A 16,740-nucleotide genomic window follows, 5' to 3' on the forward strand; every position below is an offset into this window, starting at 1 on the left:
ACACCAGCCATTTTGCGGTTTACACTTGATCAACTTCTGAAACCATAAATAGTAAACCTCACATTAGTAAACAGTATTACACGCCAGCTAGAGTTCATTCTAGTTTGTATGATAATCTAAATTAAAAATAGGTATTGCGTTTACAACCACCCTGTAGAGTGCCTGATGAAACCAAACTCGATAGATCGAGAAACTGTTACACGTTAATATTGTTTACAGTAAACTTATTAGTTTGCTCAGCGAGTAGTTTATATCAGATTCTAGGAGTAATCTTCAGTTTCCCATACAGTTGCTTCATGGAATCCAAACATTAAAATGTTGCCATATCCTGTATCAATATTACATAAATAATTAGTAAACTTGTATACAGGAATTTTGTTGTAATCAAGAAATATGTAGTGCAGTAGGCAATCTCACCGTTCAAAATATCGCTGGTCAAAACTTCGCGGGCAAATACATTGCCAGACCGGAACCTCACAGCATCAGAAACTCGCCGCTCCAAAATCTTGCCTGTCTACGGTTTCGTTGACCCAGATTCCCGCAAAATTTTGGACCGGCGAGGTTGCGTTCCCAAAACCAAGTGGAAGAGCTATTGACGTTTTTGATTTTACGCATATTCTAAGATATAAATATAAAAAGGAAACATTCATTAAAAAAAAAAGTCCCTTCGTGGGTAAGCGGTTAGCGTATGCGCCTTTGACATCGGAGACCCCAGTGTTATATTCGAGCTGCTGACCAGCTAACGAATACAATGAACGAAAACCCGCTCCACTTTCGACGCATCCATTTACACTGTTGTATGTGTGCATCATCCCTCCCTCCCTCCCTTCTCACTCACTTGACACTTATCCCAGGGGTAATTTGACTCGGCTGTTCTTTACAATAACAAAATATAAACACACACACGCCCCCCTCCCCCCCAAAAAAATGTAAGTTCTCCGGAAAATCGAAGAATCAATCATTTTCAGAAACACGGAAGATGTAAAGCGGAAAAATTTTCCAGAAAGTGGAAACGATAATTTTTTCATAAAGCGAAAACTGAAAAATTTTCGGTAAAGGAAACGAAAGAAAGCGAAACAGCAGAAAATTTTCCGGAAACATGAATTTTTCTTTCCCGAAAGTGGCCATCCCTAGTCGAGACAGCGCAAGCAATGAAAAACACAGAATACCACCTTCATCTTGTAACAATATACGAGTAAATACACTACTATTTCCTAGGATACGTTTAAATAAATACAAGATGGAACCAAGTTCAGTTCTGTCTCTCCATATCCATCTCCGAAACCAAAGTTCGTTTGTATCTTGAAAACTATAGCATGACAGAGGTGTTTATCCTGTTTGGGCTAGAACTTGTTTGCAAAAATCATTTTGTTTTAAAACTGAAATGAAATCTTTTAAGTTTTACGTTCCACGTTTGTGCCGGTAATCTAAATGAGACAGTAATGATGAGAAATGAATACAATGGTGGAATGAATAAAGTGTGTGGAAACGGGAGAACCCCGAGAAGACGCACGCACACGGTGTTTACCCATTACAAAGTCCACTTAGCGCGAGCTGGGATCGAACCAGGGACCCCACGCACCAGAGATGAACGCTCTACCATTGAGCCACCCCGACCCCATCCACTTTGTTTTAGTTTGCACGTACAATACTTCCTTCTCTTCTGATAGTGTAAACAAAATCAAGGCTATGGTGAAAACCAACTCAGGCAAAAGTCAAGTTCCATGAAGCCTTGAAAATTGATAGATTATCAACTTATTCAAATTTAGTATTAATGGGCCCCATATCGTCATAATTTCTTAAACACTTTCATCAATTCCTTAATTTTATAGATCTAAAAACAGTTGTTCGTCTGACCGTATATATTTAATTATTAAATGAGAGTAAATTAGATCTCAATTTTATATGATGACAGTATTTTTTATCTTCAGATTTGCAATTAATCCTATGCTATAACAACATTTTTAACAGTTTTTTTTAAGGAGCTTATATTGTAACTGTTTCCAGGGAAATATAAATACCCAAATTCATACCAATATTCATACCCAAATTATTAAAGTAGTTCCACGATTGTGGGGGTATTAACTAACGCGATGTACATAGAAGTATTTCTAGAGTTAAATTTACAGTTGCGAGAGTATGTATGGAAAGGGTAAAAAATTTAATGTTTGCTCCTAACTAACTGTGCTGAGTGTTTAAATGCAGATGATGGTTAAGAAGTTATCATCAGTTTGAAACAGGATGATTCTTCGATTTTTTTAGGGAAGTTGTAGAAGTAAGGCATCAGAACCTGACCTTGATGACCAGAATAGAATGCGAGATAGTGGAGGGTCCAGGGATATACCTTCGAGGTAAGTGAAAAGAGGAAATAGGGGAAAATGAAACTAAAATCTTACTAAATAGATTCAAGCAAATGTAGCGTGGAAAATTTCTCCTCACCCACGTAAGTGGGATGCTTTTTCCCCAGAGTTAATTAATCTCAAACCGTGTGATGACCAGGTTTATAATCATTCCGTTGATATTTTGTAAATTGAGTATTTTCTGTGAAACAAAAAGTTACCTTCTTTAATGTTACTGTACAGTAGAGCTTCATTCACCATATTATGGCGTATGCTTATGATGTAAATTTAATAGGGGATGATAGGAGAACAATAGAAATAAATGCAAAAGTCTTATTAAACGCTTGCATAGACATGGATTTAGAAGTAAATGAATTGAAAACTAAATAGATGGAAGTTCGTCGGGATCATAATATTGCAAATTATGGATGCGTTAAAATATAAAATAATACTTTCGCTGAAGTGGGTTTCAGTAGTGTGTGCAGCAGTATTAGCTAGGTATTGAAGTGTGTTGATATTTACTAACATATCTCAACGCCTTCCAATATTGCTGTACATAATATGCAGGGTTCCCACGCGCCCTGGAAAATCTGGATATAAAAGTGTTTCGTAGAAACGTCCTGAAAAAGTAATAGAAAGCAGAAAAATTGTGAAAATTCTGGAAATGTCCTGGAAATTATTTATGAACTGAAAATGTCCTCAAATTTATATTGTATAACAGTTGTTAGAACTGTATATGTAATTTGCAGAGCTATGATGAATGAAATGCTGGTGCATTATTTATTTTAGAGGGGAAATACGTTCGTCAAATAATTCATTGTTTAATTAGATTCAAATATTTCATTATATAGTTATCATTGTTTACAATAAACGTTGCTTTGTTCAGGGATTTTTTTAAGTTCAAGTTACTTAGGTAGCAAAGCTAATATGAACAAGTGAGTCAGCATATCAAGTCATTTATTTCAATCAGTTTCTTTTTTCCAAAACAATACAGCAGGTCTACAAAGTTTAAAAAGTAAAATTTATACATACTCTTATTCTGTATTAATCTAAATATTGTTTCCAGTTGCCCATTAGGGTGAAGGGGGCCTTTTCTTACAATATACTTCTTTTTTTCTTTCTTTCTTCAGAGCATAACATTCTATTGTATAAACCAAACTGTCCTATATTTGTTCAATGTCCTGCTGGGAGGCCTGAATAATGCAGACCCAAAGCAGTGACCATAGTAGTTGCTGACAAATGCAACTAATATACGTCATTTCATAAAGAGATAGCAACTAAAGAAGAAAGAAGGCTATTGGATGGTTCGTTAAGTGTACGAGTGGGCAGATAAGTCCAAACTGGGTGTAACAAGTGTTACAGATTCGACACACCCAGGACGCTCTGTTTGTGCAGTCACGGACAACAATATTACGGGAGTTGATGAGTCGATAGGGGAAAACAGGCGTATTACACTTGTGTTCGACTCAAACAACTTTCACCATATTACACTGCGGACGGTGAATTTCGATTGGTTTCGACCCTTCAGCTAGCAGAAATCTAGTGACACTCCGCTGCTTTATGTTGGTGCAAACCTGCAAGGTGCTACCATCTTGTTTCACTGATTCCCAGCATCCCGTCCGCCAGGCATTTGTACAACTTTCCCGGTTGTTTATTGAATGAACCTTGTATGTAAGTATGTTTTCATAACGTGTCTGATGAAGGCAGTGATATATTGCCAGAAGTGTAACACAGATTAGTAATAATAGTGTTTACTTTAGTCAGATTGTGTTTTTAATATTTCTGTGGAATGCGTACACTTCGTCTTGTTACTAGCAAGGTAAATGAGTTTGCAGAGGTTTTGTAGAAAAATGAATTCCAACATTTTATGTCGTTTTTTCAGCAGTAAAGACGACCTAGACACGGAACGGGATCGTCCTCGTGGCGGTGCTTTTGAGACTACTGACTGCTGTAAAGACGCTGGTCCAGATAGAAGGCGAATGGAGCCCAGTGACAGTGACAGCGACCGAGATAAAAGAGACGGCGATGGACAGCGTACGGACAATAGAGGAAAAAGCGATAGAAGGGACGATTATTCTGGCAGCAGAGATTATCGCAGTGATGATAGAGAAGATAAAAGTAAGTTTTTACTTAATGATCGTTGTTCTTAAGAGGGCTGTCCACAAAGTAACAGATGTTTTGAAATAAAAAAACTAACAGAGTGAACAAACCAAATTGTATTATATACATTTGAAAGGTACACCCTTAAGCTATTTTTCTACATAATCGCAATGCAAATCAAGGCAATTATCCCGTGGTACAAGTTTTTTAATACCGTCGTGGTAGAAATCTGCCGGCTGCGATTTCAACCACTGCTTACACCGGCATGCAGTTCGCCGTCTGCATCAGAGCGTTGTGTAGCGAGCCATGTCTTCATCGCTGGCAAGATTTTCACGAATTTTGTCGTTTGATTTGCCTCACCAGTTTATCAGACATAAGGCTAGGCCTACCACTGCGTTTCTCATCCTGAACATTGGAACGGCCATTTTTAAAATCAATGCATGATTGTTTCAGTCGGTCTTTAATCATTATTCCATGTTCATACACTTCACACAGTTGGCGATGGATTTCAATTGGCTTGTGGTTTTCTGCCAACAAAGACCTAATCACAGAACGCACCTAACAAGAGGCGGGTTTTATATTGCAGTGCACATTGTAACACGTCACAGAGAGCACACTAAGGGCGTCAGAGTCCTCACGCTACCACAGCTGGATACGTACTGAGCGTAGTAACGTTCTGACACCAAGATGGCGACTCTATCCCCCTTCCCCCCCAGTGCCGCGATAGGCCAAAACGTCTCGTACTTTCAGGACAGCCCTCGTACAAGCGGGTGAAATGTGATGTGCATTCTTTTGGTTACTAAGTGTTGCGCAAAGTCCTAAATAAATACATTGGCCATGATAGAGACCTAATAAATACTCCTCAAGTAGTAATTATAAGTTAATCTGAGAAACAAACGAAGGACGATTTTTTTTACGACTACTCTGTAAACTACAGAGGATCACAAGTCTCTAACACGTAGCTGCTATGATATCATGTCAATTGCCTCTACAACACGGTGATCCAATTGGAGTGCCGAATAAATGGTCAAGCATGTTGTTTCTTCTTTTTCCTATTACACTAGACAACAAGGTTTTTGCCACATGAAAGAAGAATGCTGATCATTAAGGAACTTTGGCCGCTGAATTCGAATCTGCAATCCTTTTTTCTCTATCACGCACAGTTTTCCCGTGACAGAGGGATTTTCGGGAAATTTCCCCCAAAATTTCCCTTTTTCTTCATTTTTGTACCTCTAGCTCGGATACCCTTAGGCATATAAACATACAAATTATATTCTAGGTTAGCCTGATTCATACTTAGTAAACCCTGTAAGTTTCATCTGAGTCGCATCATTCTTCATTGAGAAATAAATATATTTCTATAAATATATGCTATGTGTACTGTCCATTTTACCATATGAAGGGCAAGGGAAAAAAAGGAGGAATGTCACAAAACTTCATTTTCGAGAAAACTACGTTTTTATATTTTAAACCGCGTAAAAAAAAATAGGTTACTCAAATCTTTTGCCCCTTTCTACATGGACATTTCGACATCTACGCATGCATGGTATATACTGTCAGATAGTACTAAGAGTCACCAACAGATAGGACAAAGCACTCGATAAAGGACACATATGGACATTCCTTGTTTTTTCCCCTTACCCTTCATATACAATAGGTGAAGAAAAATCACATGTAACTTCCACGGGAATTACAATATAAGCAAGGTTTATACTTCATTGGATTTGTAATGAAACATACTTTACAATGATGTATACACCATGCCCGCCATTTTTATAAGAGGGAAATTCTAGAGGGATTTTTCGGGAAATTCCCTAAAAAAGTAGATTTTTTGTCTCATGTCACTGTTCATATAGTGATACAGAAACGGGAATTGCGCCAGATTAATCCTATTGAAAAACTGTCTTTAACTCCAAAAGTATACAACAAAATTCTTAGTTTCCACGCCTTTTAAACGTTATTCAAGATAGTAAACAAAAAATTAATATTGACCTACAAAATCAAATATCAATAACTCGCAATGGATCAAATGCACAACTGCTGTACAAAGTATGAAAATAAAACTTTTGTACTTACAATTAATTCTTCCTTTTGTAGTGCCAGTCACTTTCTCTAACTAAAAACCGGCAGTAGTCGCCCATCATATGAGGATCCCATTTACCTTGATAACGTTGCTCCATTTTTTGAATGTCCTGATGGAATTGTTCCCCTTGTTCGTCACTTACAGCTCCTAAATTCTCGGGGAAAAATTCCAAGCGGGAATGAAGAAAGTGAATTTTCAGGAACATTCTACATCCTAACCTTTGATAGCTATCCAAAAGCTCTTGAACCAATTGACGGTAATGTTCTGCCTTATGATTTCTCAAAAATCCATACACCACTTTACTGAAAGCTCTCCAGGCGGATAGTTCATCATTATTTAACTTTGTCTCAAAGATGTTGTCCTTTAATAGTTTCCGAATTTGGGGCCCGACGAATATCCCCTCTTTTACTTTCGCGTCACTAAGTTTTGGAAACTGACTTCTAAGGTACGCAAAACCTTCTCCATTCTTGTCCATGGCCTTAACAAAGTTTCTCATTAAGCCTAATTTTATATGTAAAGGCTGCAGCGGAATTTTTTCTGAATTAACTAAGGGAGAATACTTAACATTGTGTTTCCCTGGCATATATGTTTCTCTTGGGGACCATTCTTTTTGAATGTAGTGTGATTCAGTTGCCCTACTGTCCCACAAGCAAAGATAACAACAGTATTTTGTAAATCCTCCCTGAAGCCCCAGTATTATAGCAATGACCTTTAAATCACCACAAATTTGCCAACAGTACAAGTTATAATGTATCACAGCTAACAACACAGACAAACTTTCATAAGTTTCCTTCATCTCTACGGAATATGCCATTGGAATTGATGGTTTAGTGTTCCCATTATCTAGCAAAACAGCCTTAAGGCTTGTTTTAGAGGAGTCGATAAACAACCTCCATTCTTCAGGGATTTGTTGGAAACCTAGTGCATCCATTAAACCATCTATATTTGTACATGCACAGAGGGAATTTTGCATTATATAGTAACCTCAAAATTGTTCATGTCGGTTTCTGAAAATTGAAATTCTGGTGGCAGGAGCCAGTAAATTCCATTCTTGAAGTCTCGATCCGAGCAACTCAGCTTGTTGCTTACTCAGATTTAGATCCCTCAGTAAGTCATTCAGTCTGGACTGGTTAACAAGAAGAGATGTGTTTTTGGTTGGGCTATAGTTTGGATCAAAGGAAGTTGATGGTTCGGGCAACTCATCTACTTGCTCTTCTGCTGGAGAGGATTCTTCTGACTGTGCGTATGGATCAGGGATTGGGAGTTCAGGTCCATGTGGTATGGGTTTTAGAGCGGATGGAACATTTGGGTACTCAATATTAGATTTTGTTCGTTTAGAGTGACCCCAAATTTTTGTTAGACAGAAATAACAGTCTTCAGCATGACTGGTTGGTTCTCGCCAGACCATTGGCACCGCAAAAGGCATAGCTCGAGTTTTATCGCCATTTTTCCACTTAATAAGGGTAGAATAGCATGTTACACAGCACACATCGGAAGCCCACACTGTCTTGATCACCCACATGACACCTAAAATAGCTATAATAAGCTTGTTTTAACGTTTCTGTTAATGCATGGCGCTGACTTTTCACAGTATATTTTCCACACACGTAACAGAAAGTGTTCGGTGAGTTTGTACACGCACGCCGCGATCTCTTCATAGCGGAGAAAGAAAACAAACACGCACACGCACTTACGACCACTTGTCACAGATAAATCCAAATTAAAACTAAACCTACAATATGCATGCAGTTATACAACACTTCCTTATCTTTTTGCCATGGACCTGACAATTTATCAGTAGAGTCCGATTTTGCACAGCTTTATTGCATCTGCTAAACACGTGTTGTTGTACAGCTGTATCAATGCAATCACATGCCAAGTGGTAGAAAACCACAGACCTCTTACTCCATGTCGTATGCTCTCATTTTTCGTATTTGTGCCTGTATGGGTAAATAAAATAGTTTTTTTTTTTTTTTTCAGTGCAAAGAACGCAACATCACGTCTTAAAATAAGTAGTACAAACAACATACATGCAGCTATATTTATTTCTCTAGAAATAATAATGCGATTGTTCTGAAACTTGCGAGGTTTCTTAAGTATAAATCAAAGTTTTATATGGTGTCATTTTTGTATTTATATTTCAAGAGCCAGTGGTACGAAAATTTGGAAAAAGGTTGTTGCATATATTGAGGATTCACCGGTTCTATTAAAGTATAATCACGCCAAAGATAACCAAATAACGTGTAAAACTCAATAGTAACTATTCTCCTCGCAACTTGAGGGCTTGACCGCAAATTGAAAAATAGATTATGATTCATTCAAGTCACAAGATCTTATATAATTATTTATGAAGAATTTATCCTGCAAAATAAATATTACATATTATACCACTCTCACACTCCAATCTCACCATAATGTGCACTGCACAACATTGGTTATAATGTTAGGTAATAGAAATGCCTTTAAATTGAAAATCAAAACAATTTGTATAAATTCCAGAACTTTTAATTTCACAAAAACTTTATTAACAAATACGTAGGAGGGTAGGCATACTACTTTACTATTTTTCCTACTAAATTGAAAAATCTCAAGGAGAAAGAGTTCCGTTAAAAGAAAAGGATCAAATAGCTCGTTACTAATTGTTTCGCAATATCAAACAAAATTCTGTATATAAGGTTCAAATGGAATTACTCCAGAAATTTAATTACTTCGAAAAGGAAGAAAATTTAGTTGTAGATATATTATTATTTTTTTTTTTTTATTTGAACCTTTATTTAATTAGGGTTTAATTTCTCACTCATACGTGCAGTGAACATAATTCAACCAAAACTACAAAATATAGAAAATTTAGATACTCAATTTTGCAGTAGACACTTACTTCAATATCTGAAGACTCTAGCCATGAAGGAATTACTTGACTGACCAATAATCTCATTCACTCCAAATTTTAGGATTTTTATTTTATCCAAATTTAATTTTTAAGAAAACGTTTTCTCTAATTTTTTACTTAATCCTTTTAAATTTTTTAAGCCACTCACTCAGTTATAAGTTTTAATCCAAGTTAATGAGATTGTTAAAGATTAAACATTGATTTAATAATTATTTTACAACCAACACAAATTTTCCATTTAACGTCTCTCCCTTATGTCGGTTTTTTGAATCTCTAAATCATGTCATTTAATTGCGTTAAATTATTTCAAATTGTAATAGGTTTTATCTACAAAAGATTAACGTCCTGAATTTATCATATCTTAGTCGTGTTTTAAAGTTCCTTTCAGAATTTTCCACTACTCAGAAACGTGGTTTAATGTCCCTAAATTTTAGTAGTGATACCCTTTAAATCAATAAAATAACTATCACTAGTTTTTGTAGATTCAAGAAAATTTTATACCCAAAACTCAAATACTTCTTTAAACCCCTTAAATTCTCTATTTAATGAAATTTAAGAAATTTATGAAAATTAAGAAGGAATCTTTGACGTTAATTTTAGCTTCCCTTTAGACCAACTTTAAATTTATAATTAGTAGCTACTTTAAATTTTCCTATTTTTAGTTTTTTTTTAAGTCAAATTTTGGTTCAAGAGAACAAAAAGGATTTTAGCTTAATTTTTCTCTAACGCATTCTTTTAAATACAAAAGGAGTTGTTAGCAAAAGCTAGTCAAAAACTCCATTTTCCTAACGACACTACTCAGTCAAGAATTCATTTGAATGACAAAGGCAACATTTTGTACTCCACGCCAATTCAATAGCTTGGTTTTTCCTCCAAAAAGACACTAGAATCATACTACATTTTGCTCTTCTTCTTCACTCCATTTTAACACAATACTTTCAATGCACAATTTTGTACGAAAGCTTCAAACTACAAACTTCGATGCTAAAGAAACGACGAACATAGATACAGCTATCAACGGGCGAAATCCAACTAGTACAAGTAATCCCAGAATCAGCTAGCAATGTTAACCCAACTAATAATCCTTCCGTGAATGACACGGCAATTTCCGCTACACACACACCAAGGTGAAAAAAGGAGGGGAGGGAAACAGGTTCGCGCAACGAACCTTGAGTGAAGAACACTGCCATCTATTATCGGAAATGCGAAACAATTGTAACTCACCATTCGATTTACAATGACTTACGGAACTTTTCCTTTACATTTTTTCTCTCTACTTTTTTTAAAAAAGAAAAACTAAATTTTATTGTGACGACATGTCACAACCTCCCTCCTACCAAAAAAAAAATTTTGTAATATATAAATAAGAATGAAATTCTTTCAAAATTTTTTCCAAAAGTCTCTATCTTTGAACTATTTTATTACTTTGTTTTTAACACTTAACAAATTTCCAAACCTGGAGAGTCCAATTTTCAATTTTTGATATTTTCATTTCAATAGAATGTCTTAATATGTTGTATTTCAAGACTAGTTCTGGAAGTTTAAGGTCAATTTTCTGGAAGTCTTCCAATTTTTCTCCATGGAGATTCATCTTTGGTACCATATCTGAGCAATTCCAACCAAAAATACAAATGGACAAACATTGAACATTTCTGGATCCATCATACATTAAGGTGCATCGACAAACAGGTGAAGAAAAATTTACAATCATCACAGTAAGGACCAGCCTGATTTTTCTCTGTGAAAATATTAAAAATAACAATATTATATACAATTTAAACAATATCATATATATATATATACATATTTCTACATATTTACAATTCTAATTTATTTCAGAAACTGTTCGGAAGAAATGTACCACCTTTATCAAATCTCATACATCAATTTAATTATTTCTTTATTCCTTATCCCTTTTACACAACACCTTACAAAATTTATTAACATTGTATAACTATTTCATAAATTTAAGACATTACCTAACCTTTTTTTACATTACAGATCTCTTCTAGGAATAAACTTTTTAACGTCCGAGACGTGAACCCTTCGTTTATTATTTTCATCATCAATATCTTCAACGAGCAAGGTATTAGCAGTAAGAAACCTACTTAACTTAAAAGGACCGATCCATACATAAGCTAAACTTTTAGCAAATTTATCTTTCAAGGATGACAACATGATTTTTAATTAGAACTTGATCTCCTATGGCTAAATTTACTTCTCGTCTGGTCTTTTCAAATAAAAGCCGACGTTTTTCCCAGCTTTTACGCATATTTTCCATAGCTTTCGTCCAAATTTCCCTTTGTCTTCCTCCATCAATATCTGCTTCAGATATTTTCCATCGGGCTTCTAGAGGACTCATAAGAGCTCTACCTAAGAATATTTCTGATGGAACCGCTTTCAACCCATCGTGCTCACAAAGATTCATACTAAACTGAAGATCTTCAACATAAGAGCTCCATTTATCTTGCGCTTCAGCAAAGTACGATTTCATACAGACCTTCAATGTCTTGATGAAACGTTCCGATATGTTAGCTTCCGGGTGATACGGACTTAATTTAATATGTCTTATGCCCAAACTAAAGCAAAACCTTTCAAACACTTCTGAGGTAAAAACAGACGCATTATCTGTGGATAAGGATTCAATGAACCCATATCTAATAAATAGGGAATATAGACGATCACAAATTACCTTAGAATTTATCTGCCTCAATTTTTCTACCATAACAAACCGAGAGCAATGATCTACTACTAATAACAAAAAGGAATATCCATTTGACTTTGGAAGGGGGCCAACAAGGTCCGCCATCCAATTTGCATTAACTCTAGTTTCAACAATAGATCCTAGACGTCCCATTTTTGCAGTATTAGCTTGTTTGGACTTTTGACATATTTCACACGATCTTACATATTCCTTGACGTCATTTATAACTTGGTCCCATGTAAACCTTTTTAAAATTTTTCTTAGTGTCCTCTGCATACCAGAATGTCCCCCCGTCAGTTTCTCTTGATGAAAATATTCTAATATGTACGGAGTTAATTCCTTTGGTATTACAATCTTCAATGGAAATTTATTAGCTCTAGTTCTTTTAAGCAAAAACCCATTATGGAATTCATATCCTTCCACTGGCCTACCTGCTTCAAAACTTTCAATAATTTGATGTAGTTGCGGATCCTTACGTTGGTAGTTCTGAAGAGGTTCCTTTAAATAAGGAAGATTCCATACATTAATACAAGATATATAATTACCAAGAAGATGTAATCCAACAATCTCCTTCTGCATCTCGAAATTATAAGGATCATACACTCTGGACAATACATCTGCTATTAAATTTTCCTTAGTTCCAATATGATGAATTTTGAAAGAGAACTGGGACAATTGCTCTACCATAGATCCGTATTTCAATAACCTCTTCGGATTGTTGGTAATCCAAGACAAAGCTCGGTTATCAGTATAAATGTCAAATTCCCTGAAAAGATAATGTTTAAACCTTAAAATAGTTCTAACTAAACTTATGAATTCCAATTCATAAATGGACCTATGCCCATCTGCTTCTGAAAGTCTTCTATTAAAGAACCCCACAGGTTGTAATTCATTATTTTCAGAATACTGGGAAATCACGCCTCCAATTCCTCGGGTCGAAGAATCCACGTGGATAATAAATCTTTTATTTAGGTCAGGACTTTTTAATACTACATTTTCCATGAATGATCTTTTTATATTGTCAAATGCAGTTTGTTGTTCCTGTCCCCACACAAATGGTTTTTTAACGGATCTTAATTCAGATATAGGTCCAATTATATCTTGAAATCCTGGAATGAAACGAGCATAAAATTGCATTAATCCACATATTTTCTGCACTCCTCTCCTAGTTTTGGGGGGTGGTAAATTTACTATGGCATCTATTCTGCTCGGATCCATTCTGACTTCCTTTCCATCTACAATAAACCCAAGATACATTAATCTCTTCTTAAAAAAGAAGGATTTAGTTGGGGAAATAGTTAGTCCAACTTGCCGTAAACGATCAAGCACCATGCGAATCATCTTCATATGTTCTTCCTTTGTTTGATGGGCCAGGACTACATCATCAAAGTAGGAATAAACTCCCTGATCTTCCAAATCACCAAGAACATCCCTCATACACTTCGCTAAAACGCTTGATCCGATCTTAATTCCAGCTGGCAATTTGCAATATTGGAAAGATCCAATAGGTGTAACAATCGTAGTAAGGTCCCTACTATCCTCATCGATCTCTAATTGGAAGTAAGCTTTCGAAAGATCAATTTTACTGAAATATTGACACCCAGTGACGTTTCCTAGACACTCTTCCATATTAGGAATCGGATATAAGTAATCTGCTAATATAGAATTAAGTTTAATATAATTCGCAACTAAACGAAATGACCCATCTCTATTCTTTACAATAAAGCAAGTACTTCCGTAATTAGAATGATCAACTTCTTTTAAAACACCCTGTTCAACTAAATCTTTAATTACCCTTTCAAAAATTTCACGCTTATCTCTAGGAACTGGAAATGGATTTTCCCTAATAAATTTGTTTTCTCTTAAATATAACTTACATTTAAAATTTTTAAGACAACCAATTTTTTTACTGATGATATCAGAATATTCTGACTTTATTTCATTTATAAAATCCCTAATGTCAGTATCAATCCAATCAGATTCATTTAAATTTTCAACTTCATTCATCAACTGTGATTCCTCCTTTTGCTCATTAGGTGTTTCAACCGTTGCCACCACATCACCACGTAATTGTCCGGTGAGACGATTAAATCGAAGTTCGAACTCCTCCTCGAAACTATCAGTCCACTCCACCTTCTCATTCAAATCACTATTCGATGTACCACACGATATTAAATTATTCACAGTCTGTGATGCAACACTCTTCTTGTTAACTCCTTCGACCACCGTAATCTGATTAGGCAAAGTTCCTCCTTGATGATGCACCTCCTCATTACTAGTACTCAATCCAATGTCCAACATACATTCACGAGCTTGAAAAATTTCAGGTGTAACCGAAAAATTTCCACCTAATTGATTAGGTAAAACACTCCTAATTTGCGTATTCAATCCAGAAGGTGATGATCTTCCTCTAAGATAAACACAAACCAAATTTGACGATGACACAAACTTGTGCGAAGAAGCAACATTTTCTCGAACCTCACCATCATCCATCCAACAAAGACGAACTGATCTTCCAGAGTTTTTAAAAATTAATTTTTCCTCACTCATGTCAATAAGAGCGTTAACCACAGTTAAATAGGGAACACCCAATAAAATATCGCAAGGGAGCGTTTCCACCACTATAAATGAGACTGTATTTCTTATACCAGCAATTTCAACCTGAAGGGTGACCACTTGATTACTTTCAAGTTGCTTTCCGTTGGCTAAGTCCACCTTAATTGGATCACACTGTTGACTAATGACCTCATTATTGAAATTTTTAATCAAAAAATTTTTATTCGCCAAATTCAAAGAGGACCCTGAATCTATGCATAGAGCCACTTTACTGCCATTGATCTTTCCAAAAACAAAGGATGCCGATTTTCCCTGAATATTCGCAGGAACAACTCTTCTATCTGATTGCGGATTGAAAACTGCATTAGAGCGTTTATAACTTTTACCTTTATAATCCAAATTCAAGGCCTTATTACATAATTTCGAATTTTGAAATTCAGATCTAAACTGTCGTTGAGTATTTCCCAACCTTTCATAATTACCAGTACTCTTACTAGTTTCTTTATTTAAAGATTTATAATTTCCGTTATTAGGTACATTTTGCTTGCAATCATTTCGAGCAGAACTAAAAACAGCATTATGTCGAGCCTCAAACCCATAACTCCCATTAGTTGGCATTGTCATAAAATTTTTTCCCCTATTCTCAAATTTAAATTTATTGTTATATTTCAAAAATTCTAATTTTGAACGCTTATATGAGTTATAAGCTTCGACTCGTTGTTCCAACTCAATTAAAGTTCGAGGCCAATAATTACTAAAGCATTTAAATCTATAGCTTGGATTTATTCCATGCAAAATAATCGAAACTATGTCAAATTCTGATGACCCAACTCCTAATACCTTAGCAGACTGTGACACGCTATGAATGTAAGAATTAACATCTTCATTCAGTCTCATACACCTGTAAACTCTCTCTGCTATCAGTCTAGATCTAGCATTCATCGATACGAATTTATAAAAGATCTTATTCCTAACATCAGGCCATCTCAACTGTAAACGTATGCAAGTTTTAATCTCATCTAAAAGCAAATCTCGAGTTTTAGTAGTCACTGCAAACAAAATTAACCGCAACGGAAATTCATAATTTTCAATTAATTCATTAAGAGTTACTAAAAGCTCAAAAACTGAGACACTATCAGAACCATCAATAATTTTTAATTTTCCAACACGTTCATTTAAATTTTGTGTTATTTTATCAAAAATAAATTTATCCATCAATTTATCAGAAATACTAAATCCTCCAGTTACTTCTACATGTGGGACACAGGGTTGTCCATCAAGAGATCGACCAACATTAAACTTACTAGGCTGTGTTAAATTTGTTTGAGGGTGACCAACATTAAAGAAAACAGGCTGTGTTAAATTTGTTTGTGGTTGACCAACATTAAACATACTAGGCTGTGTTAAATTTGTTTGAGGTTGACCAACATTAATGGTACTAGCCTGAGTTTGAGTTGGACCAGAGTTAAATACAGGTTGACAATAATTTTGAAAATTTCCCATAATTGGATTTTCAACATTAAGGCTCTTTAATTCAGTTTCACAATTATCAACTGCAAAAGAACGAGGTAATTTAGTAACCAAACCTAACGGTTGTTTTTCTAATTCTGATACAAGTCTATTATTAACTTTCTGACCTTTCGATTTGTTTTCATTTGAAGTCAACAAAGATTCAGATTTTATTCTTCTTAAATCATAATTAACAGGAGGGATTCTACTAACAGGAGTTTGACTAGGTTTACCATATTTATGAGCACTCATTAAACGCACTCTATTTGGATCCGAATAAGGTACATGACTTGACACACCAAGTCCACCACTGCACCTCGAAGCTCCATTTCCAAACTCGAAATTATTCAGAACTGAAAAATTTCTCATATTATTTTCAGCTAAGTCAGCACCATTACCGGCTATAGCATTTGATGACTCAGATATTTCAAACCTACTACCCGAACTCAGCGATGAAGAAAAAGCATTAACCGAACTATCGGAACTAATTAATGGTTCAACCTCCCCCGTCCTATCAATCGTATAAAAGGTATCTGGTTCCAAACTCATACTACTATTA

The 16,740-nt window shown here is 35.4% G+C and overlaps 1 protein-coding gene across 1 annotated transcript in view; it reads left to right on the plus strand.

The window, feature by feature from the left end:
• LOC145674174 (uncharacterized) overlaps positions 1-16,740 on the plus strand; it is an 83,200-nt gene that overhangs the window by 50,829 nt on the left and 15,631 nt on the right. Inside the window, exons 28-29 of the mRNA XM_081744007.1 lie at positions 2,263-2,351; positions 4,222-4,457. Coding sequence (XP_081600133.1) covers positions 2,263-2,351; positions 4,222-4,457 — 325 coding nt within the window. The remainder of the gene's footprint in view (positions 1-2,262; positions 2,352-4,221; positions 4,458-16,740) is intronic.

Source organism: Thermobia domestica, chromosome 17 (assembly GCF_964235325.1).
Source record: "Thermobia domestica chromosome 17, izTheDome1.hap1.1, whole genome shotgun sequence".
Lineage (NCBI taxonomy): Eukaryota > Metazoa > Arthropoda > Insecta > Zygentoma > Lepismatidae > Thermobia > Thermobia domestica.